This window comes from Serinus canaria, chromosome 1, assembly GCF_022539315.1.
Source record: "Serinus canaria isolate serCan28SL12 chromosome 1, serCan2020, whole genome shotgun sequence".
NCBI classification, from domain to species: Eukaryota; Metazoa; Chordata; class Aves; order Passeriformes; family Fringillidae; genus Serinus; species Serinus canaria.
In genome coordinates, this window is record NC_066313.1 from 44,260,207 (window position 1) to 44,283,450 (window position 23,244).

Consider the following 23,244-nt stretch of genomic DNA (forward strand, 5'->3'; position numbering starts at 1 on the left):
AATCATTTACCAAGGCTAAATAAACTGCTTTTTGAGGTCCACAACCAACACAGGAAAGCATCACAAAAGGGAGTTATTTTGTAATTGTGTTGAAGTCTACTAAATGAACTGGAAGTATACTTCTCAAGAGGTAAGAGCATTCGGCCTGGAAGTAGTGCTTTCATAAAAGCAGCAGCAAGACAGGGAAGAAGAGGAAAAAGTTATGTCAATGTGTATGTCTTTATATACTTCAATAGAGCTATTTGCTTTCACTCTCACCTCTTCCCAGCTCTGACAACATGAAATACTTTTCCTGCAAACAACATTGCGGATAGTGTTAAAGAGCTTTTGCTAAAAACTCTCTAAAACAGGACTTGCTTTAGGAACACTCTTTCTATAAGATACATTTTTGCCTTCCTGCTGGTAATCATTGTGGTATGATAAGAAAGCTCTTCTATCACACACATTGAAAATAAAAATTTTTTTTTTAAGTATTTTTAAACAGAAAAAATTGCAACTGCTTTTTTTAAAAGTATCTAAATTTATTCTTTGTCTGGTAAATATGCATGCAAGGTTATGACACCAGAAATTCTTTCATGATTTGCCTCCATCAGAGGGATTACTTTAATTTTCTTCACATTTATTTGGAATTTCAGGTCTTTTGATGTGTTTTTAATGACCCCAACGAAGATTATTTTCCCATTCCTTCCCGAGTTAGCTTTGCAATTCTGGTCACTATGTCACACTTCTAAGTGCAACAAATAACCAGAAAAAGCATGACAAATGACAACAAAATTTTTTTTAAATGTATGCCTACAAGGGTTTTGAGATTTCTGGTGTTGTCTCCAGTGAAGGAAAATTGAAGGCCACAAAACAATTCTTGTTTTCATTTTAATGGTGTTTAAGAAATGAAATTTTGTACACAGATTTTCCTATTATTTGCAGCAACTCAAACTGATTTGCTGCAAACTAGCTCCCAGATCCTCTCTGCAAAGTTTAACTTCAGTGTGTGTGAAAGTAAAACTTTGTGGTTCTCTCTTTTTTTTTGAAACTGAACACTGATGATAAAGGAGAAATTAAAGGTAATTAAGAGCATCCAAGTCATATAATAACAATACAGAGCAAAGAAATCTGATTTAGAGCAACAATTTAAATGGCAGTACAAAGAGCATGGGATGTATCCATTTTGTCAGATACTCAAGTAAACTTCTTCTCCTAATGTCCATGACACCCAGAGACATGAAAGCCACTCTAAAGTAGCTGGAATTCTGTTTAATCACCTAGGTTAAGAGTAGTACTGCTGACTTGCTATAATAAAAGTTTGAATTGATGACTTAAAGGGAGCTCTTAGATGTTATTTCCAAATAAGTAGCATGCTAAATAAGTACTCCTATTTATCAAATGTTTCACACTTGCAAGAAAAGAAATTTTATCTTTAAATTTAATCTGTTTGTAAAAGTTATGTAAAGTATTACTCTACAAATGGCTTCTATCTATTCTGGTTGAATTTTCTTCTTTTTTTGTTTTTTTTTTTTTTTTTAATTCAACTGACAGAATTCAGCTTACTGTTGTTCACCTCAAAGTTGCTGCCCATCCCAGTCCCCCCACTATCTTTTTGACTTTGCAGTCAATTTTGAATATGATAAAATAAAGGCATAGGGGTAACTAAAATTTTTTTCAAGTTTACTGAAAGTGTCTTGTGAGATAATGCCCTCATTAGAGGAAAAACTCTGTCACGTTACATTCTGTTGTCATGTGAATAATATATACTGGGTCAGAATACACAATTGAAGCTACCAAGTATTGATGTGTGTTATATCTGGCTCAGGACATTTTTCTAAGGCACATGGATAGAGCAAAAGTAATGAGATTACTGTGTTGATGTGGGTGCTTGACCAAACATACAAATCTGTACAGAATTTGGCCTCATTACTTCTTCTGGTTGTAGTACAAATTATTAATTAAGCTTTCACTGTTTCTTTGCTGCTTTTAAAGGATTTTTTGACACAATTAAAAGCAACAGCAAACTCACACAGGTCCTGTACCCTAGTCTCTTTTTATTCCCTCTGTACTTTGCTACTAACTTTAGTTTCATCTTTGCTGCTGATTTAAGTGATGAGCACAAACTGGGCTTTGAGTTTGCCCTTTCTCAGCACTCTTCCCAGATGAAACAGTTGCCTCCCAGCACAAATCCTGAATTGGCTTCAGAATATTATTGCTGTGTTCATAAAAGATGTCCTATATGTTCATGTACCATGTGTGACCTGCTTCATGATCAGAGGTAGTGAGGAGCAGTCCCTCACGTCTTGTGGCTTTTGGTAACATCTGGGATGCTCTGAGGTATCACAAGTCAGCTTTGGTAGGTGTTAAATTAGTGTTTAGACCACAGAAACAGAAACTCTTCTTTGTGGTACTTCCTGAATGACTTTGTATGTACCTAGACATATGTGAATCACTGTCTTGATAGTGATTTTTTTTTCCTCCATGGATTTTAGCAAAACAGCCAGAGAAAGTAGACTTGAATGTCTTCCTACGCAGAAGATGTGCAGAGTTGGATAACCTCTAACAAGCATTAACCATTGGTGGTTAAAAATTATTAAAGACAGTGAATAATTAAAAATTAAAAATTATTAAAGACAGTGAATAATATTTTTCGTGATTGATGCTGCAGCTGTCTAACCTGATACTTTACAAAGAGTGTGTTAATGCAGTCAGAAGTATTTATTCAGTTCCTTTGTTGGCTAGAGGTTTTTTTAAATTGATTTGTATTTGGTTTTGAATATCAATACTATATATTTGAGTACTGGGTACACACTGAAGATTTTTATTTTGAGTGCCTGAACAAAGATATCAAAAATAAAATCCTAAAGGAGTTAACAGCAATGTTCCCCACTGAGGAGGTCTAGGAAATTTCTCTATATACCTTTTCATTCTGGAGGATGGCTCTGAAGAAATGTCCCAAATGAGAAAAAAATCATTAGGAGATATTTTGGGACAAATCAATACAATTGATAATAATGAGCTTTCTGTCATCGGGACTGGATGTTATTCATGTTCAGAAGGCAAAAAGTTTTACCTTTCTGGTAAAAGCAACAAGATAGCACCAGACATGGCTTTATCTTAATTTTCAGCCCCAAGAACTTCTGGTATATTTAGGTATTGCTAACTGCATGGTTTTAGCTTTACTACTACAATATATCCCCACTGTCCATTCTTCCAAGAACTTGAGTACAGAGTAGAACAGTGATGAGAAACACATATAAATCTTCAAATATTATGCAATTCCTAATAATTTTTATATTCAAACAGGAAGAATTTTGTCATTGTCAGAGAATACTCCCAGGCAGATTATCCCTATCTTCGTCTTTTGAATAAACAAAAGAGCAATAGTGTCAGTTTAAGCCAAAATGTAACCTTTGTTGTGTTTAGAAATGGTTATAAAGGGATTGTAAAGGAAGAGCCACTTATAAGTAAAATGTAAAGTAAGCAAACAGAGACTATCAGATGTTCGCAAGCAATTGGGGACAAATGTTTAAAGTTACAGCCATTGAACAGAATCATTTCTGATAAGCTTAGAACTTCCAAAGGTATTGTGGACATCTCCATAGTCCATTGTAATGCAATGTGAAAAACAGCATTTGTTAAATAGCAAAGACGATGTCTTAAAAACGCGTGCTTTCTGTAGCTGTCTCTCAAGTGCTGTGATTTTCTGGACTTGCTGATGATATTGTAAATCTAAGTGAAAGAGTTTTTCTCTGAAGGCCAGTAGAGAGTTTAATATACAATTGAGAATAAAAGAATACTTCTGTAGAGCAGTCCTGGAAATGAACAGCAGACTCACATGTTATTTTCTGCCCAGCACTTTCTAGCAGGTCTGAATGAATTGCTTTTGCAGGCACAACAGCTTGTGGTGTAAAAATATGGTATCAAGAGTAAAAATTTGAATTTCATTAAGTGTCTTCATTTGCCAGTCTTCAAATTTCCAATACAAAACAGAAATATGTCTCTCAAGAGCACAGTATGTTCTATCTTTGCTAGAAATTTCATATAATTTACCATTTGAACTTGTTAATGAAAAGGCTATAGCAGGGAATTAAGAAAAATTAATCTATAAATATCAGTGCACAGTCCAGATTTTTTTTCAGTTATAATGACATCTTTTTTGCCCTTCATGTAAATCTAAGTAAAAACATACATCTTCCTTATATAGCCCTGTAGAGCTACTTCGTGATGTAAAGCAGTTCCTCTGTACAAGCTGATGAAACATTTTATATTTCAAATGAGGAATTATCCGCTTTTAGAAAAGCAGTAAGTTTTCTTTAAGAAGATTATTTGAAATTCTATAACACATGGCATTCTTGTTCTCCAAGAGGGATTTTATAGTCTTAGTATTCCTCAAGTATGGTTAACTTCCTTAGGTAGGTGGATACACAGCAAGGTGTTGCGAAGTCTTGCTCTGAGTAAATACGTGGTTTTAATTATGATGTTTAACTTCTTATTTCAACTGACTTTTGTCTTGCCTGACTTAATTAAATTTTTAGTAATAAGAAAATATTGGAAATGTGGGATAGATCACATAAGATAACACAATTTATATACTGTAGTCTGTAGCCATCACTTCCTTGTTTGGTATTAGATTTTGTGTATATGAAATTTTGCAAAATTCTATAGTTTGATGTTTTATTCAGAATTTTGGTCACCGTGTTACTTGCTAATGACCTTCAGAATTCAATGCCAGACTTTTACAGTAATTAACTATAACAAGGACTGAATGGAAAGACTTTATCTGCATACAGTGTAATGTGCACATCTCTTCTGAATAAGGAAATCATTTAGCTGTCACTGAAGGAAAGAACTAAAATGCTAGTGAACAAAAACTACCTGCGGGAGATTATAGCAAAAGTTCTGTAAATTTGACAGCCACCTTCTCTTCATTTGTCTCCTTGAAGTGTCAGATTATCCATGGATTGCTTTGTAAACCTTTATTACTTGCAAGGAATGACAACCCCAAAGGAAACCTTCCACTTTCACCTGAAGAAAAGCCCTTTGACACCTTGAAGGATCAAATGATCAGAATAAGAGAGGATGCAGTGTTAAGTAATTTTATAATTCATTCAAACTATCATTTTATAAATTAGAGGAGGAAAATTTATTAAATCCTCAAGACATCCCTGTGTGTTTCTTTTGTCCTTCTTAGTGAGAAAACCCTTTATAAGGAGATTAAATGTGCATGGTTTTTATTTTTCATAAAGACAGGATTTTTATTAAACTGTAAGGAGACAAAGAAGGGTGATTCTCTTAGCCTTTTCATAAGAACAAGATGGCTCTCAGCATTCCTTGCACGTTGATATTTTCCTTTCTTCTACCTGACCTGGTGCTACAGAGCTCATGCTACTTGTTTAAAGACTAGCCCATACAAACACAGGCAGTTAAAGTTCGTACAAAGCCTAGTTGGAAACACTGTCTTAAATGCACAATTAAAGAAAAAGAAGGATCTAGGGGAATTAATCAACTCTGGCTTGTGTTTCAGAAAGAGAAACCTCACAGCCAGAAGACTACAATGATTTCTGTTCTGATATTCATGGCAGTACATTATGTATCTGGTTTACTTGTGGTCCTTCAAGGAAAAAATAAATCAGGTTGAAGAACAGCTATTACAGAGGAAAAAGTGTGTTGGACTTTAGTGGGCAAAATTTATTTCACAATTAGGTACATTAAAGCAAATTGTTCACTATTGCATTTTTATCCTCTATTCAAGGACCATGAGATATTGTCTTCCCAAAGGGGTTGGAGAATAAAAATTGTACTAGAAGAAAATAATTACCTGTTGCAAGTTTGATGTTTTAAAATGTCTGTGGTAATAAACCCTGTTGAAAAATACAGAATGACATTCAACAGGACAAGACAGTGTTTTACACACTGAAACTGTGAAAGTTCATTACAGAAAGAACAGTAAGTAAGGAAACACATAAATGATCTTAACACCATTAATGGTTCTCAGTCTTTAATTGTTAAAAGAAAACAATGGCTGTACAGACTGCTCTTTTCTCTCTTCTTCTGTGTGGTCTTTTAATTCTGGTGGGAGTAACATGATTTTATTTTTTTTTTCTTATTTAAATAATATTTTTGGAATTTTTAAAGGAGGAAAATAAATTTAATTGAAAGATAGAAAACAAGGTTTAAAAAATTACTATAAATGAGATTCAAGAATAGACATATTACACAAAAAATATTTTATGTAGATATTATATTAATATTAGTATGCTCTAATAGCAGTATGCATATATTTATATAATATTAATAATTATGCCATTAATATTTTATATAATCTTGTGCTGTCAGTGACTGCCTTTCAGCTCTACTTAAAAATGTGCAAAGCCATTAATTGTGACCATGTCATAGTTATTATGCAAATGTGCATTGCAGGGTATGCAAATAGTTAACTAGGCCATATAAATTTCTTTGCTGGTTTCCACAAATTGTGCTTCAGGGATCCAGCTCTTTTCAGCTGATGACATTAGTTTACAATTCAAACTGTAATATGCTATATAAAATATGCTAAACAAAATTTCAACAAAGCAGGGTTGGGCAAGATTAAATACAGTATGATGGAATGTCTGACAGTAATTATAAAATTTTCACCTAATTATGAGAGTTTGATTTTTCCCTGTCTTTCTGTTTTTGACCTGAGAGCTTTTCCACATGGATTCCAAAGATTTCTCATCTTTTTCTCTGAACAACAGGATTGCCTAAACTGTCTTTCACCTTTCAGGAAGCTACAACAGCACCTCTTTGCTGTTGGTTAATCATTGGTCTGCTTCTGTGCTCACAAAGACAAAAGTGTGCATGACTGAATGCACTAAAGTGTGAAGCCTTACTTCTGATATTTATACTATAATAATACCCACCTAGCCCAATACAACACACACAAAAAATGAACATAATATTCCATGAAGATACTGTATGCAGATCATAAAAATAGTTCTCACTTTCTTCAGCTGACAGGTTGTTTAATTTGTTTTCAGTTTGTATACAATGGCACAAGAATTTAAAGATATTGAAATGGTCTTTTCACTGTACTGTTTTTGTGTAGCACTGTCACCTCTTTCATGCCCACACCCACTGTGAATTTTCTTGCCTGTGAATGAATATACTTTGTGTAAAGTGGTGTCATGGTTTAGGGATGGTGGGTGTTCTCCAATTCAGTATTCCTATCAAAACCATGCTTCCACTGTCTCCCTCTCCCCTCCAATTGGAAGCACAAAAGGCAAGGATCATGGGCTGAGATAAGAACTGTTTGCTGGAAACAGCAAAAGGTAAGAAAAGGAACAGTAAAAGCAACAACATTAACAAGAGAAGGTATAGCACAAAGAAATTACTTGCATGGGAAGCCTACAACAATAAAAAAATACCCATCAGTTCTTCCAAACGTGTTTATCCACTGAAAGGAATGCCCTTTTCCTCAGAAGCCAGAGTCCCTTCTCCCCCACCCCTGGCAACACCTGCTGGGTATAGAAAAACATCAGGGTCCTGGACACACCACTTCAACAATGTCTCCTTCCAGCTGCTGCAAAAAATTAACCTTGTCCTGGCCAAAACCAGAACAAGAGGAAAGAGTAGATGTACTGATGACTGTTTGTGAAGAAGAACGTGCATTGTACAAGCACCAGTGGTGCAAATTTCATCATGAAACCTCACCAGTTCTTCTGAACGCAAATTTGAAAAGGTTTTATTGAATGCTAAGCTTTTTGCTGAAAATATAAATGCTAATAATTACATAATTATAATGGAATTACCACTGGTTATGAGTATTAACTAACTAAGTAGTTCTGTATTTAAATTGTTTTGTAATTGTATGTTATTATTGGTTGTTTTATGACAACATGACAAAGTACTTGAGTAACACAGTTCAGAACTATGTGTAAAGGGGAATTTTATTTACATGAAAATAACAGCCATTTATGAACAAAATCAATGAAAATATATTTTTACAGTTGAAACATACTGAGATTACTTATTTTAATATAAGTTTTTCAATACTGTCTTCATTATTTCCTACAGATAAGTCATTCCTGAAAATAGTACAAATATCATGCTTTTACTCAGGCTTTCTTTCCTAAGCAGGCTAAAGGATAAGTTTTCTAATTACTTTTTAAAAACTTAGCTGTCTTAAGTGAATATTTCAGAGCTGTCAGAATAGGTTTTGAACCTGATGCCCAAACTAACCTCAGTCCAACAGTAACGTTTGTGATAGACAGTTTTTTAACGTCTTTTGTAATTCATATTAATATAAAAATCTCCTGGACTTCAGAATCCCTCAAATGACAGAGAGCAGTTTCTGTGTCTTGCATCGAAAAAGATACATTAGAGCCAGGGAAATGTTCTGTTGGTATTATATATTTTTAGAGGACAATTATAAGCGTGAAGAGCATACAGGTCTTTCATGGGCAGCTCATATGTATTATTACAGGCATGAATTTCGGGCTTTACATGCAACCATACAATGTCTGAACACACGGGAAATCTCACGAGGTCAACAATCTGCAGTGTTACTGGTTGTTCACAAGTTTTATCTATCATTTAAAATCTGTGAATAATCTTTTGGCAGCGAATTAGCATTCAGTATCTGGTTTAAATCAGCGAATAGCCAAGAATTAATTTGATTTAAATGGATCCCAGTAAAATAGATGTTGACAATTAGAAAATACTTCTAAATAGCGAACTATTGTGATAGACCTCCATCCCATGAATTATGGCCAAATCTACAAAAATCCATAGGGAATGTGCTGATTGCGTTGGTTGTTGAGTAGAAACATCAAGAAATTCCACTTCCAATTAAGTACTTTGTTTGTAGTAGCTTTTTTATTATGGTACTGCTGACCTGATGCAAATAAGATGTTTCATGGCCCATTTGAAAGATATAAGAATTTTCATTCTGAAACTCAATTGCCATTTTATCTGTACTATGGGTTGCCAGTATTTCTTACTCTTAGTCGCCGCGTGCTGCTTCCTTGTAAAATAGTTAACAGAAAAAAGGTAACATTTACCAAAGTCATTGTGCATTCTGCAGGTTTCTTGTTTCTAACACAACTAACTTGTGTACACCCTGGTGTCTAAGTCACCTTGGTTCACCAGGCACCTTCCTTCTTGGTGCCTGTTTAGAATGCTCCTACACAACCAGTTTCATGGTTATCCCACTTACAAATCATGTTTCTCGTCATAGTACTAAAACTTGTTTTTCTTGTTCTGTAAGTCTATCTTGAATCTTGGCAGACTTCACAACACAACTATCAGGTCTGCCTATCTAAGGCTTTCCTTTCAGCCCACTTTTCTAAAACCCAGACTTAGAAAAAGATTTCTGTCTAACTTCTCCAAACAGGTCAGAGATTATTTTCCTATGTGATTTTAGCTCGTGAACATACAAGTCAGTAATATGGAAAGTTGATTCTCCCAAAAGGAACAGTCTAACAATATCAGTTCTGAAAGGATTTCTGCTGTAATTATGTGTTAGTGGGACCCTAAATATCTTAAAAATCATGAAATATTATGTTAGGGAGAAAAATTTAATCCATCTTAAAGTGTTCAGCTGTCTAGGCAAGCACTGCCTATTTACTATGACCAAAGCAATTTTTGGCAGTATTAATCATGCTCAAAAACAACAGAAATGTTTTTTTGTCAGGAAAAAATAATCCATGCAGGGAACAATGCTGTACTGGGAGATGTCCCCTGTGGAATTTCTGAAGGGCTGAAAACAATCACAAAACTCATAGGCTTTCTGCTGAAATGCATAATGGATTTTGACCTCACCTCATTAAACAGCAGTACATAATACATTCTGTATAAAACACACAACTCGCTAAATAAACATTTTACAACAGGGTAAAAATGGAACAGAGAGGAATAGGAATCAGAAAAATCCTATCTTGTTAAATTACATGGTTTTGGAAATCATTCTGGTAGAAATGTATACAACATATAGGCATACACATATGAGAAAGTCATCTCAGGCTCTCTTTCTCTTTTGATGGAGAGACGTTATGCAGTCCATTTGATATCTAAAATTCACATCTAACATGAGTCAGATAAATAGTTCCCACCAGGGAGACCTATCTCCATTAACCATAAAGGGAGTCCTTGTTGACTCCCTAATTCAGGGCTAAATTGTTCATATCTAACGTTGTGAGATGAATTCCAACCTCAGAGACCACTGTATGAGGCTGCATAAGACCGTGAAAATGTTACAATTAATTAACTCTTTGGCAAATGGTCTTGACTGCAAAATTTACCTGCAGGTGTAGGGAACAGCGGCACAAGGAATAGGCAAAGCAGTCTGCCTAGTGAAGGGGGCATAGAAGAGATGCAAACAAATTCTCGTGTGAGTACTCACCACACAGAAACCAGCAATACCCCAACCATTCACCTGTGTCCAGCAGGACCAGGAGGGATCCCTTCTTCCCCACCACCCCCTGCATATGCCAGGAGGCTGTATAGGATAACATCAGAGACCTAGCAATGCCTCTCCTGCCTACTGCAAGTGTTAACCATGTCCCAGCCAGAACCAGGACATAGTGGTTCTACTCCTGGGTGAGAACTGCACAGCTTATTTCTCAGCGTTTGTCTCTGGTTGTTATCAGATAAGAGTTACTGCATCCTGTTCTCTAAGTTCTGTGTTGAGAAGAAATCTGTGTGGAAGTAAGGGTGAAGGTTTGTCTAATCATCTTATGGAACCCATGGTATGGATAAATGTCCCAGTATGTTATGGCAGCACATGGTAACAGAGATTTCAGATAAGGGGCAACATCTGTATGGTTTACGATACAATAATTAGGTAGAAAACAGAAAAGACATATTATTAGCCTATATTTAAACAACATTCTTTAATGAGTACTATGTGGTTGAGTAATACACAGAACTAAAATACATAATCTGATATTTTCAAACAAGCATAGTTCATCTGTTGAATATTAAGAAACCTCTCTTGAAAATCTTGTAAATGTTTTGCACTAAGATTAAACCAATTTATTTCAGAACCTATAATTCCTCAGTAATAAATTGCTATACTGTTTTTAGCAATGAAAATATTTATATACACAGTCTATCAGCAACTGAGACTGATAGCAGAAAAAAAATATAATATTTTACCATAGTGTCTGTAAGCAAAATTACGTTATGAACTGCCAATTATTTGGTCTCATTTTTGAATATAAATAAACAAGAAATTAATTTCTTTTGGTGGAAGTGCAGAAATAAGATGACTGCTGCATACATACAAGGGACTAATGCAAAGGCTTCTGTTCTATTGTAAACTTATATGGCATTCTCTGTCTTGCTAGGAAGCTGAAGGAACAAAAGATGACATCTTTCTAAGGATAAGGGTTAGAATTGAGAGCCACAAGCATGTTACAGACACAGGATGGCTCTGCAGGAAACTTGAACAGAGGCAAGGATATCTTTTGATCATGTTTGGAAAGTTGTGTAAGCAGAGCATGGTGATCTCATTGATAGGAGGAAATTCAGAAGTGAGAGTAGACCTTGTGTAAAACCTTTCTGAAGACACTCTCATTTGGAAACATTATATTATAGGAAAGTGGAACCAGTTTTTGGATGTAAGATGCCTGTGGACATACCTGGCTCATGGGAAGGGCTTGACTTAGCAATACCTGTTTTGTTTCTGACATCCATGATTGGGTTAGAGTTTTTTGCTTCTTTTGCTCAGTGTAAATGAGACACATATTGCCCACTGTTCTTGATAAGCAGCTTCAGCTGCTGAGTTTTCATTCTTTTGGCCAAAATTGTAAGCTTTAATGAATGGTTTGTATTGTTGGTGGTCTCTGTGCTGTAAATGTGGAAGTTAGTGAATATTCTCATGTTTTAAGGAAGTTCAACCTTGTAAGTTTCCTTTAAATTCAAACAATGCTTCTTTAAGAACTATAGTGTAAAGTGAAGTGGTTTAAACCCAGTAGGCAGTGTTTTTAATGTTGATATATCTTTAAATATGAATATCTTATTAATTGAGAAATCATTATTTCCTGTACATCATAAAGAATAATTTAATTTCTTTACATACATACTCTGAAGCCTAATATATAATGGTGTTCCAGCTGATACATACTTGTGAGCTGTAGATTGTGATATGATCCCATGAAAGATTTTATGATGGGAGAATTAGAATATTATGACAAATGGGAGGAATGTTTTGCCATTCTTTAGAAGATGAAATAAAATTAAGCCTCCTGAAAACATCAGTTACTGTAGTTCATATATTAAAACATGACGTTGAGTGCATCAAAAACTAAGATGTAAGTTGAAAAGGGGAGGATGAAAATGCTTTCCAGGTGAAACTTCATAAGAGTTTCTAGTTCCTAGCTATTACAATTCTATCTTTGTATTTTCCTTGGAGTTTTATATAAATATTGTCACTTAAATCAAGCAACTAAGCAGCTCCCTTTCTTTTTATTTTCTTTACATAGCAGATGGTACGTGAACAATACATGACAACAACACCAGGCACGAGCCTAGAGAGGCCGAAGAATGAATATATCTACAAAATTGGAATCTATGGCTGGAGAAAGCGTTGTCTCTACCTGTTTGTTCTCCTCCTGCTTATCATCCTAGTTGTGAATTTTTCTTTGACAATTTGGATTCTTAAAGTGATGTGGTTTTCCCCAGTAAGTGTCCTCTTTAATTTGCCATCCTTGGCTTCACTTCTCTGCCTCACGCCTTCACTTATTTTGTATGTAAACCAGCTTCTCTGTAGGTAATGGATGGTTCTTTTTTCTTTCTTCTCAACTGTGATTTCTACTTTGGCTGAAAGTATGTTAGAAAAATATGTCTTTGAATGTACTTCCTCATATGTCATTTCTGTATTAGTAATAATTTTTGAAATACTGAGGTTGTTGATGCTTTAGATTGCAGTGAATTTAACCATTCTATGAGAATGTATTTTACTGTTGTCTCATAATCTCTGTTTAGTTGATAGTTTATAAATGTGTTTGCTGTAACTTTATCTCATACAGAATTCTTTAGTTAAAATATTGCTGACAGCTGCTGTGGTTTTTTAGCTTATTTCTCCTATTTATCAGCATCTAAAATTTAACAATTTATTTGCCCAATTAATTACAGCTTGGAGGTAATTATCACTACTTCACGCTTGAGGCTAAGCAGCTATATAATTCAGAAATAAACTTAATAACTTTCCACTGTCATATGTCTTTTAATATTTATAATGGAATTTTGCATGTAGTAGATTAAAGGGTAAGTTTCAGAAGTCTGCAAGATACAACTTTAGTCAGAATGTAATAAAATGCATCAGTGAATACTGAAGCTAAGCTAATTTGCTCCTAACATGCAGTTGTGATACACAGATGATTTGAATAGATTTGTTACAAGAAAAAACATAATAATAAATTTCTACAGCTCTGCCCTGGCTATTGAAGAAAGTTTCTGTTATCTATTTTTATTACACCTCTGTCACTAAGTGAAGACCACTTTATCTTAATATAAATATTTCTATGCTCACTAAAAAGAAAGTATGTTAATTTTCCGTCCTAATTACTAATACAGTTTTTAGTGCTTGAATTCCTGTGAAATGTCTTCCCCTACATGAATTCTTTACAGCGCTGTTACTGCCATACAGATTACAGTGCAAAACATCTAAGATCGCATTTAATTTTTCTCTTATGCAGCTCACATGGAAGATATGCTTTTAGTGCCTGCATGTCATAAATCATGAGAACGTGAAAAATTTATCATTGTTTTCTGTGTGGCTCAGGGTTCTTTTTTTACAGAGTTTTAAAATTATTTTATGTTGATTTGATTTCTGCATATAAGCCTGGATATTTCTTCTCTGATACCAGTGAGGATTTTAAAAAAAATAACATTAGAAAGTCTAGTTGTAGGAATGCCCATCTCCTTGTAGTTCCTGTGTTGAAGGTACCAAAAGCCTTGATCTGCTGAGGGACAGTGTCCTTCTGCTTTTGCAGTAAGAGCAGTGGAGTAACAGCTCTAGCAGTGCGGGTTTACATCCTTCCACAGAGTGAAAGGGCTGTGAATACCACAATTACAAGGAATTTCCTAATTCTGGGTTAAAGAATCTGTATGCCTGACATGCCCAATTGGATGGTGACTTAACTGTAATGCCCTTACAAATTTGGGATAATTTTAGGGAAATACTGAAATTCAGATAAATATCAACTGTAAATACATTTGTGCAAAATGCACGTGTATGTGACAATCCTCAGCTAAAGTGAATGTGATGTTGTTAAGAGGAGAGAACTTCTTTTACTGAGTGTTGTTTTAATAGACTACATCTCTCAAGACAAAAAGGAACTCTGAGGATACCAGCAATCTCACCCAGAGAATCACTGAGAAGCGCTGTTAGCCACTGAGTCTAAGAAGGATGTTTAGTGCATGTTCAAAGTCTGGAAGCATATAATTGAAGCATCACAGTTCCTTCCTGTGTCAAAGGAAACATCAATTAAGAAGAATTAGTGTAACACTCATAAGAAATTACCAATACTATCATAAAACCCTTTCATAATGAAATTAAGCATTTATTTCTCCAAGTATTTTGTTGCTGTTTGAAAAGAGAAGTATCAGTATAGTGTCAGAATTATGATTCATGAGTTCCAAGCTTGACAAGTATTTGCTGTTTAGGAAATGAGTTGATTGATGTATATTACACTTATCCAATTAAGAATTCCCATGTTTGGGAAGAGTTTAAAAGTAATTGTGAAATATTATCCTATATGCAATCATCAGTTATTTATCAAATATTAATCTGTCAACTGTGATAACACTCATATTTATTAAATGTATTCTGGGTATACTGTGTAGAGATTGTAGGACTATGTTTAATATTCATAATAATATTGTATTTTTAGCTCAAACTTTACCAGCATTTGGTCCTAGTTTTAAAAAAAGTCTTTAAGATCACTCTTAAAAATATCACTTTTAACAATATTTAAATATTGATAGCTAATAAGTTATCAACAGCTTTTTTTCCTCTGTAAAATAATACAAGTTGTATTCTCACTAAGGCTGATAAATGTACTTAGGAAAAAAATGTTGCAAACATTTTTAAATACATTTTTATAGTAGAGTCCTGAAGAGAGTTTATGCTGAAGGAAAACTTCAAGCATAATATGACTGCAGTATATAATTTTATAAGGAAAACAGTTTTCCAATAATAAGGGTGTTGGTGCTTTAGTGATTGATTGACATGATTCTGTAGCACAGCCCTTTCATAAGCCCACTCAGAGCTGACAAACTGGTTATTTAGACATCAAAGTTTCTTTAGTTGTATAAAAAGTGTTCTCTTTTTCTATAAAACATCCTTGACTCTTCCATTAAGTAATAACTTTCAGTATACAAAAATCAGATGCTATCACATCTCTATTCAGAGATCCAGGTTAAAATAATAATGAAATTATGAACAGAGTTTGAAGCATTGAATTAATCTATGCACACATCCTGCCTTAACCCCCATAAAACCAGACAGTGTGATAAATACTGGCAAAGAAGCTAAGCTGATAAAGGAGAACATGAACCAGACATAGATATGCTGCAAGATGAATAGAGTTTGATCTCCTTTTACGAATTTGGGATGATGAAAGACAGAAACTTTTCTAAGCTCTATTGTTTGAGAGGCCTTTGGCATCAAATGTAGGTGATTAAATGGAACAGAATTTCATTGTTTCATTTAATTTCACTTCATTTTAGTTCATAAAAGCTAGACTAAAAGAGAACAACCTGAACAGAGGTTCATGGTTTTCTCATGCTGCCCAATTAAAAAACATATGGGCATCTCCAAATTGTGCACATTAATTCAAAGGTATCAGCTGTGTGGGAATAAGCAAATAAACTTGTGAATTCATTATATTCAGCAGTTTCAGAGAAGACATTCAAATAATTATGCCTTGAGTTTGGTGAACATGGTGAAATAGAGTAATTTTAAAAATACCATTATTTCTGCACGAAAATCAGTTTGAAAAAGGGTTGGGTTTTTTCCCCTGGACAACATATCACATTTCACATGTAATGGAATTTTCAGATTCTGTTTTTAACATAATGAGATTTTCTGAGCACTGAAGGGGACTGTTAGTTTTAAGAGTTTAGAAAACTAAGAATCTTAAGGGGTTTAAGGCTGCAAGGATGTCAGAAGTCCTGTGGACAATTCTGAAGGATCTATTAGGTCTGAAAGAGAGGACCTTCTATGTCTCTGATATCTGCTGTAAGACAAGTGTGGCAGGATGGAAGTAGTGAAGATTTCTAGAGGGTGTCAGCAACAACTTCTGAAGAGGACAATTAAAGGTGGCACACAGCTGGATCTGCTACTCACAGGATCCCATGGGAACCAGATCTGAAGGGTAGAGTTACCCAGAAAAGCTTGATCAAGTTTAAGGACTGTATCCTCCAAATGTAGGAAAGATCAGTCCTGATACTTAATTAGATAAATATCCTGGCTTAGCTGGGCAGGTTACTTGTGATGGAGCTTCGGTGAAAAAGTAGTATAGAAGAGTTGGAAGCAGATAAATGCTACAAAGAAGAAATCTGTGAACAATGTCTGGGCCAGGAAATGTGTCAGGCTTTCTGTGTCAGGAATGCCAAAGCTCAACTTCAGTTAAGAATTACAAAGGGCAAATGGCAACAAGATGGTGTGCATCCATTGGTGCAGAGAGAACGGATTCTCCTGCAGTGTCACCCTCTACAGTGTTTGAAAGATTTCGGAGACTGGGGAGATCCTTGGTGGTTGGGGGAATGCAAGTGTTGCACTTGTCTTTAGAAAAAGGGACCATGGGATTACCAAGAGTGAATGATGCCTGAGCAATCTGATTGCCATTTTATGATAAAATATCTGGAGTTATAGATGATGAGAGGACACAAAATATAATTTACCTTAACTTCAGCAGGGCTTATGACTCTCTCCCACAATATTCCTGTACCCTAGTTAGGATATTCCAGCCATAAGGAGTGGACAAGCAGATAAGTATAAAAAGTAAACTGCCTGGGTAGTTGGGCTCAGAAGGTAGATGCTAATGTGTAGTGGTCTGTATGGAGGGCAGCAATAAGCATTGTAGTTGTCTTGTCCTGGCTCTTGTCCTTTGCAAAAACTTAATCAAGGACTTGGAGGAGGTGACAGAATGCTTGCTCACTGAATTAGCAGGTTCTATCAGTGTGGGGGTACCATTCAAAACTTCCAAGGCTCAGGCTGGAGGTCACGCTAGCTCCAGGCCAGTATTGTCATGCTAGGTCTCTTGAATTCAGGTGTGAAGAAATGCACCTGATCAGGTGATTACCATTCCTGACATTCTAGCAAATCTTTTTCAGAAACCTTTCATTAATTCAGTTATTGTGTTATTTAGGTTTTGCCACATTATCATAACACCAGGAACAGTTGTGTGCCAAAGATTATTTCTAAATTTTTTTGGCCTCTGATGGAGACAGCCATGTTTTCTATGGATTTTAGCAGATGCCCCAGCTATCATGATTTCCTGGACTAAGAAAGGAAATTGCACTTCATTTCATTTTGATAAGGACAGATAGTAATGCAACTACAGTGTTTACCAGGATAACTAGTTGCCTTTCTTCAGTGTGGGGTTCCCTCTGACAAAAAATTTAAGCACAGTGTAAGAGAACTAGACTGGTCTTTATAGCTTTAGATGCACTGCTAATCAAGCATAATTCAAATTCAAACTGAGAGCTCAATCTCAAGCTCTCCTGCCATCCATACCTTACTTGGGTTTAGGTCTAACAAGAAGAAAGTCAAGTCCTAATATTAAGATTTATAATAAGCCCCAGGTCACCTTATCATGACAGGGAGTAACTTGGTCTGTGGAGGGCCAAGTCAATCGGTGTCCAATGTCCAGTCCAACAAAGCATATCCTAAGCTTGGTTCTCCCTAAGAACAGCATAAATGTTTGGCCTGCTCTTGTGCCTGAACCTCAGCTGGACATAGAGACAAAGGCAATGAGAACTGAGAGGGTTTCTGCTCATTTAAAATAGATTGTGGGCTTTTACTTTCTCCATTATGCACGTAAATTTATGGCACTGGAATAAATAGGGCAATTGCCACAATTGTACAAAAACATACAGGGTTTTCTAGATATTATTGACTGGTGTTTTCTTCTTTTGGCCTGCTTTTAATTAGGGAGTACTCTACCCATGTAGCCATTCCCAGAAACTTTTATCACAGAAATAGCACCCTTCTGGGGTTACCATTAAAAATTATTATAAGCAAAGCATTAAAAATTTTTTTTTTATTATTTTTCGAAGTTTTCTGTAAGGCAATAGTAATTTGTGGATAGTTCATTTAATAAGACATGTTGAAAAGCAAACTATTTATAATCTTACTATATATACATATTAGTTGGCTGATAATGGTGCTGCTCTAAATCTATAAATAGAATATGTACTTTGAAATAAAAAACCTGATTTTTTGAATAAAATACTTGTGTAAACAAATATTCAAACACTTGATAAACTCAGGCACTGAAGATGGAGGGAATTACCTAAGGAAATACAGAAATATGAAACTAGGAATGTGATGAATTAAGAAAGCAAAATTTTAACTGAAAATCAGTTAATACTTTCTGGCAGTAAGACTTAATAGACTGTGTCATAGCATACCTTATTAAATTGGAGATGCTCAACCATTTGGAGCACCTAAAACCAGAGCAGACAGCAATGGAAAGGTACAGTAAAGAACACTTACAGCAAGTGATCTCCTTCACCAAAGACATACATTAGTGAACTTGTACAGCCTTTCCATGCATTTTGTAATTAACAGTGGATCCTCCATGGAATTAGTTGCCATTTTGAGAATGTTGCATTACCTTAATACTTCAATAAAATAAATTATTGAATTTTTCATAAATTTTCATCCAAATTTTCAGGTCTGAATATGATCATGCCATAGTTTCTATTCTGAATAATCCTAAACACCTGTATTTTGCAACCTTTCTGTTAAGTTAGATACAATTTGCCTCCAATTAGGCTAAAGTAATTCCCATTGTCTCTATCAGACAAATGTTTTAATATTTTATGCAAAGAATAACAATTTAATAGAAAGATACTGAGATACTGCAGAAAGCTGTTGCCAAAGAAAGACTTTTCAGTAGTGATGCATATGTTCATTTAAATATATTTTCTTAAAGAATGCGATTATTCTGAATCATATTATGAATCAAATCATGTGTATGTAAACGGTTGTGGAGGAACACTTAAGTTTACTGTTGGAAAAATTTATGATATTAATGAAGAGTTATAAAAAATCTGAGTGCAGTGAGATTAGAGTGTACATGCAAGTTTAAGAAAACTCTTTTGACAACCTTTGCAAACCAAAGGAAAATATTTAATTCCATTTCTTAAACTAAGTGGCATAATTACAAATGTTAATATAATAAAATTAATTACCCAATTTATAGAAACCTAATTCCTGAATAAATACATGTAGCAGTGGGAGTAGAAGTCAGTTTTTCTAACACAGTAGATATAATGCCAGCTGTAATGACATTTTTTAATATCTGTGCAGTACAGAACCAAAGAATTTGGTCTTTGCTGAAGAAGGAAATGAAGCTAAAACTGAATCTGTTTGGAGAATATATTCTTTCCTCTTGAGTAACACCTGTTTTAATTAATACTTTAAGTAAGGAAATCTGTTATTCTGTATATCAGGACAAAGATAAAAGAAGAGCTGAAAGTATCTTGAAAATATGCATCTTAAATATGAATCCTGTTTTATAAAAGAAGTGTTATAAAGATAAGCAAACATCAATGGTTTGATGATTTGTGCAATTCATAGCAGTTTTCTTACAAATCTGTTGAATTCAAAGTGGCCGTCTACTTTTCTAAATCTCGAAATATTATCTATCCACTTTTCACTCTTGTCTGCAAATGCTGTTTTGGTTTGTATCCAGCCCTAAGCCAGGTGAGGCTAACTTTTATACCAGGAGTGCTTGCTGTTGCCAAGGGCTCTGATTTGACCAATGTCTTTGAAATTACTCCACTGTCATCTAAGCAGATGAGTCAGATAACCTCTGTCTGAGCCCAGCAAATAGAGTCCTTGCAACTGAAAATGAGATGAGGCATCAGTAATGTTATTATACAAAGCACGTACTTAGCTCCAAAATTGATATTGTAAGTCAAACAGAGAGTTTCATCAGATTCATTACCAATCCTGTTTTGCTGATTGCTCTTTAACAATCTCTACCCACAGTCCTATTATCTCAATGAAACAGTACACTCTTGTTTGCAAAGCAAGTTCTCTAAATAGTAATTGCTGCAAGAAGTACTGCAGTGCAAGCTGGATCTCTAAAGTCATTAATTTAACTAGCTTTGGGGCACAGCAAGTGATCTCTTGGTCTAAACTTGCCAAGGTCTTTCCCTGATCTGGCCTGGAAGGAGGATGTAAGGATCCTGCAAGAAAGAAAAGGATTTAAGTGAGTGGAAATGCTGAATCCTTTCTACTTTGAAGTTAATATTACTGGTTTCATTCAGCCACCACAGCATGTGTGGACTCTTGATATATGGAAAAGTTGAATATTCAGGGAGCAGATACTGCAAATCAAACATGTTTTTAATTCCTGAGAGAGAAGCTACTTGATATGAATTGAATATTGCTCAAACTAATGTTGGAATCAACTTTGAGAATTTTATTGGTGTAACTGTGCTAACATATGGGTCAGCCTGTCTTTCCAGGCAGTATTTGATCTCCCCCCAAAAGGAGAAAATACACATCTTGCCTTGCAGCTCTTAGCTGATACACAGAGGAGAAGTTCAATTCCTCTTATGCAGAGGAGCCTGAGGACTGCATTTGAGTCTAATGCTGAGAAGGTAGAGACAGTGATGATATGATGTGATATGGTATGTCATACGATATGGAGAGTGGTTGACCAAATACAGTGAGCCAGTGTGTATCAGTTTCAGTGTTGGTAGGAAAATAAAAGCTATAGTTATTGATCAAATTTAGGTGACTAGAAATACTCATTTTTAAACTGAATGAATTTTCCCCGTGCCTCATGCTCATTTCTAAGGGCCACATGCCTACATATAAATCCCATATAAATGCCCGTCTATAAATCCTGCATAAATCACTTGATGCTCTTTTGCTTCCATATGCCATAGGCAGCATGAGGCTCAGCTACCTGAGAGCAACTCACTGTGAATGCAAGAGCCCTAGAGCTGCATCTGCTTGTTTTCTACTCCTAGTAGTCTGGAGTCTGTATTTAGAGTCTGAGAGAATGATAACACACCCAAGATGGTCCTCCCATCCAGATGTTCCACAACACAGTACATCTTACCTAGAATTGTGCCATGGTGGCTGTTCATTTCAGCTGGTTTGCAGTATCCCTATGTAGATAATTCATGAAAAGCTAGATGTCAAATGTCTTTTAGACTAGGACTTCTCAATCAAGTAGTCTTTTGATGAGCTTTTATGACTATTCAGAGATTGAATTTTTGTGGTAGAAGGCTTTGTCTCTTTTTCTCCAAGCACTTACCTGCTTGGGAGCATTTTCAAATTATGAAAAAATGTTTCTACTCTAGTTAAAGACATCCTGTTGCTGCAGTTAGAATAAGTCAAGCAGTTCTGAAATGAAAACTGGTCACACCTGTGTGAACACTAATGCTAAGTTGCATCTTTGGTACACAAGAGTTTGGCAGCTGCCAGCAGTTTCCACGCTAGTCAACTCCTTGCAGCAATAAAACCTGATTGCTGTCTACAGAGATGCCATTTCATCCTTCCCTGCTGTACAGCTGTGTCCCTGCCTTGCTGAGGGCTTTGAGTAATTACAAAATGTGAGTCTCAGCTATATCTGTATGTACAACAGCGTGTTACAGCTCAGGGCCAGCAAACTCAAGCAGTGACAGTCACCAGCACGAGGATAACCAGAATCCAGACTTGCCATACATTTCCTGTCTTTAATGAAGCAGGTTTTTTCCCCCACCCTAAGCAATAGCTTGTTGCACAACTGCATCAAAGTCCACATCTAACTAATAGATATTGGGTGCCTTTCCTCAAAGGAGTAGAAATATTTTTATTCAGTTATTTGAATAGGAGCAGAATCAAATCCTTGAAACAGAAAGCATCACGTTTGTTCATCACTGAGGAAGGTGCAATACTCAGTAAAAAGCAATTGGTAATGTAAGAAGCAGAGTGGTTGTTGAGAGAACATTATGTGTAAATATTATGCTCTCCCTTTTCATGGAACTTAGCATTGGATCTCAGTGCATTGGGGTGGTTGTTTATTCTAAATCCCTCTATTTTATATTCCATGTAACTTCAATTTGCCAGTTATAAAAGGGATATAATAGAATTCTCCTATCTCACTGTACTGCATAATTCAGTACTTTTACAATCTTAAGATGCTCAAATATCGTAGTACTAAGAACATAATAATTGTTTGCAGTCACAAAGGTAATAGAAGTAAGGATCATTATATAAAATCCACAGTTTTATTGTTTGTATGCATGTTACAAAGTTTATGTTAGTCCTCACAGACAGTCATTTATGCACATAATCCAAATCTAAATTTCCCTGGGTTTGCACTTCCCAAGTGGTCAATGAGAATGGATAATGAGGCTGTTAGGCAAGTATGTAAGAATGTGAGCTTTGTGTCAATGCTTAAATTAAATATCTGATATAAGAAAATATGGCATGCTGGAGGACATACTTATACAAAGTAATCCTGAGGGATATGACTGGATTTACTGAAAAAATAGGAACTTCTAGATAAGTTGAAAGTGCTGAGTTTTGTCATGTGACATACTATTCTTTTTGTCAAAGACATTTCTTTGTCTATATAGCATTTTCACAGTAATCATTGCTGGGAAACTGAATCCATTAGAAAGAGTGTGCTGAGTAAATTGCATAATTTTTTTCCACATAATTTTTATTCTGTTTCTACTAAAAATTTCTTCCTGCCAAAGGCAAGACAGAGATTGCCACCTAGGAGTTTGTTAATTTTCTCCAGTCTGCTTCAGAGCAAGAATTAATTGCTAGTTCTTCCTCTGCCTTCTTAAATTTAAAATTTGTCAATGTCATTTTTTGTACTTATTCTAAAGTATTCTTATTTAGTTCTTTTTAGTTATTTAGCTTCTTATTTAGTTTTTTTTTTTATTTTATTCCATAAAAATATAAAAACTATTTAAACCTGATAGCTAACATACTTTCACCTGATAGGAAAAAGTATGAGCTCAGAGCAAATCATCAGACCCTGAATTTGGTTAATAAAAGAGGAGATACTGGTTAGTGGTATTTCTTTAGAA

At 35.1% G+C, this 23,244-nt stretch overlaps 1 protein-coding gene across 12 annotated transcripts in view; it reads left to right on the forward strand.

Annotated features, from left to right (window-relative positions):
* SGCG (sarcoglycan gamma) overlaps positions 1 to 23,244 on the forward strand; it is a 105,515-nt gene that overhangs the window by 38,849 nt on the left and 43,422 nt on the right. For 6 of the 12 annotated variants that reach the window (XM_050980907.1, XM_050980914.1, XM_030234900.2 and 3 more), the window contains one exon: positions 12,450 to 12,647. In XM_050980907.1, coding sequence (XP_050836864.1) covers positions 12,453 to 12,647 — 195 coding nt within the window. In that variant the 5' untranslated portion in view covers positions 12,450 to 12,452. Of the gene's footprint in view, positions 1 to 11,312; positions 11,420 to 12,449; positions 12,648 to 23,244 lie in introns of all 12 variants that reach the window. The other 6 variants (XM_050980927.1, XM_050980901.1, XM_030234903.2 and 3 more) reach the window with 3 other exon arrangements.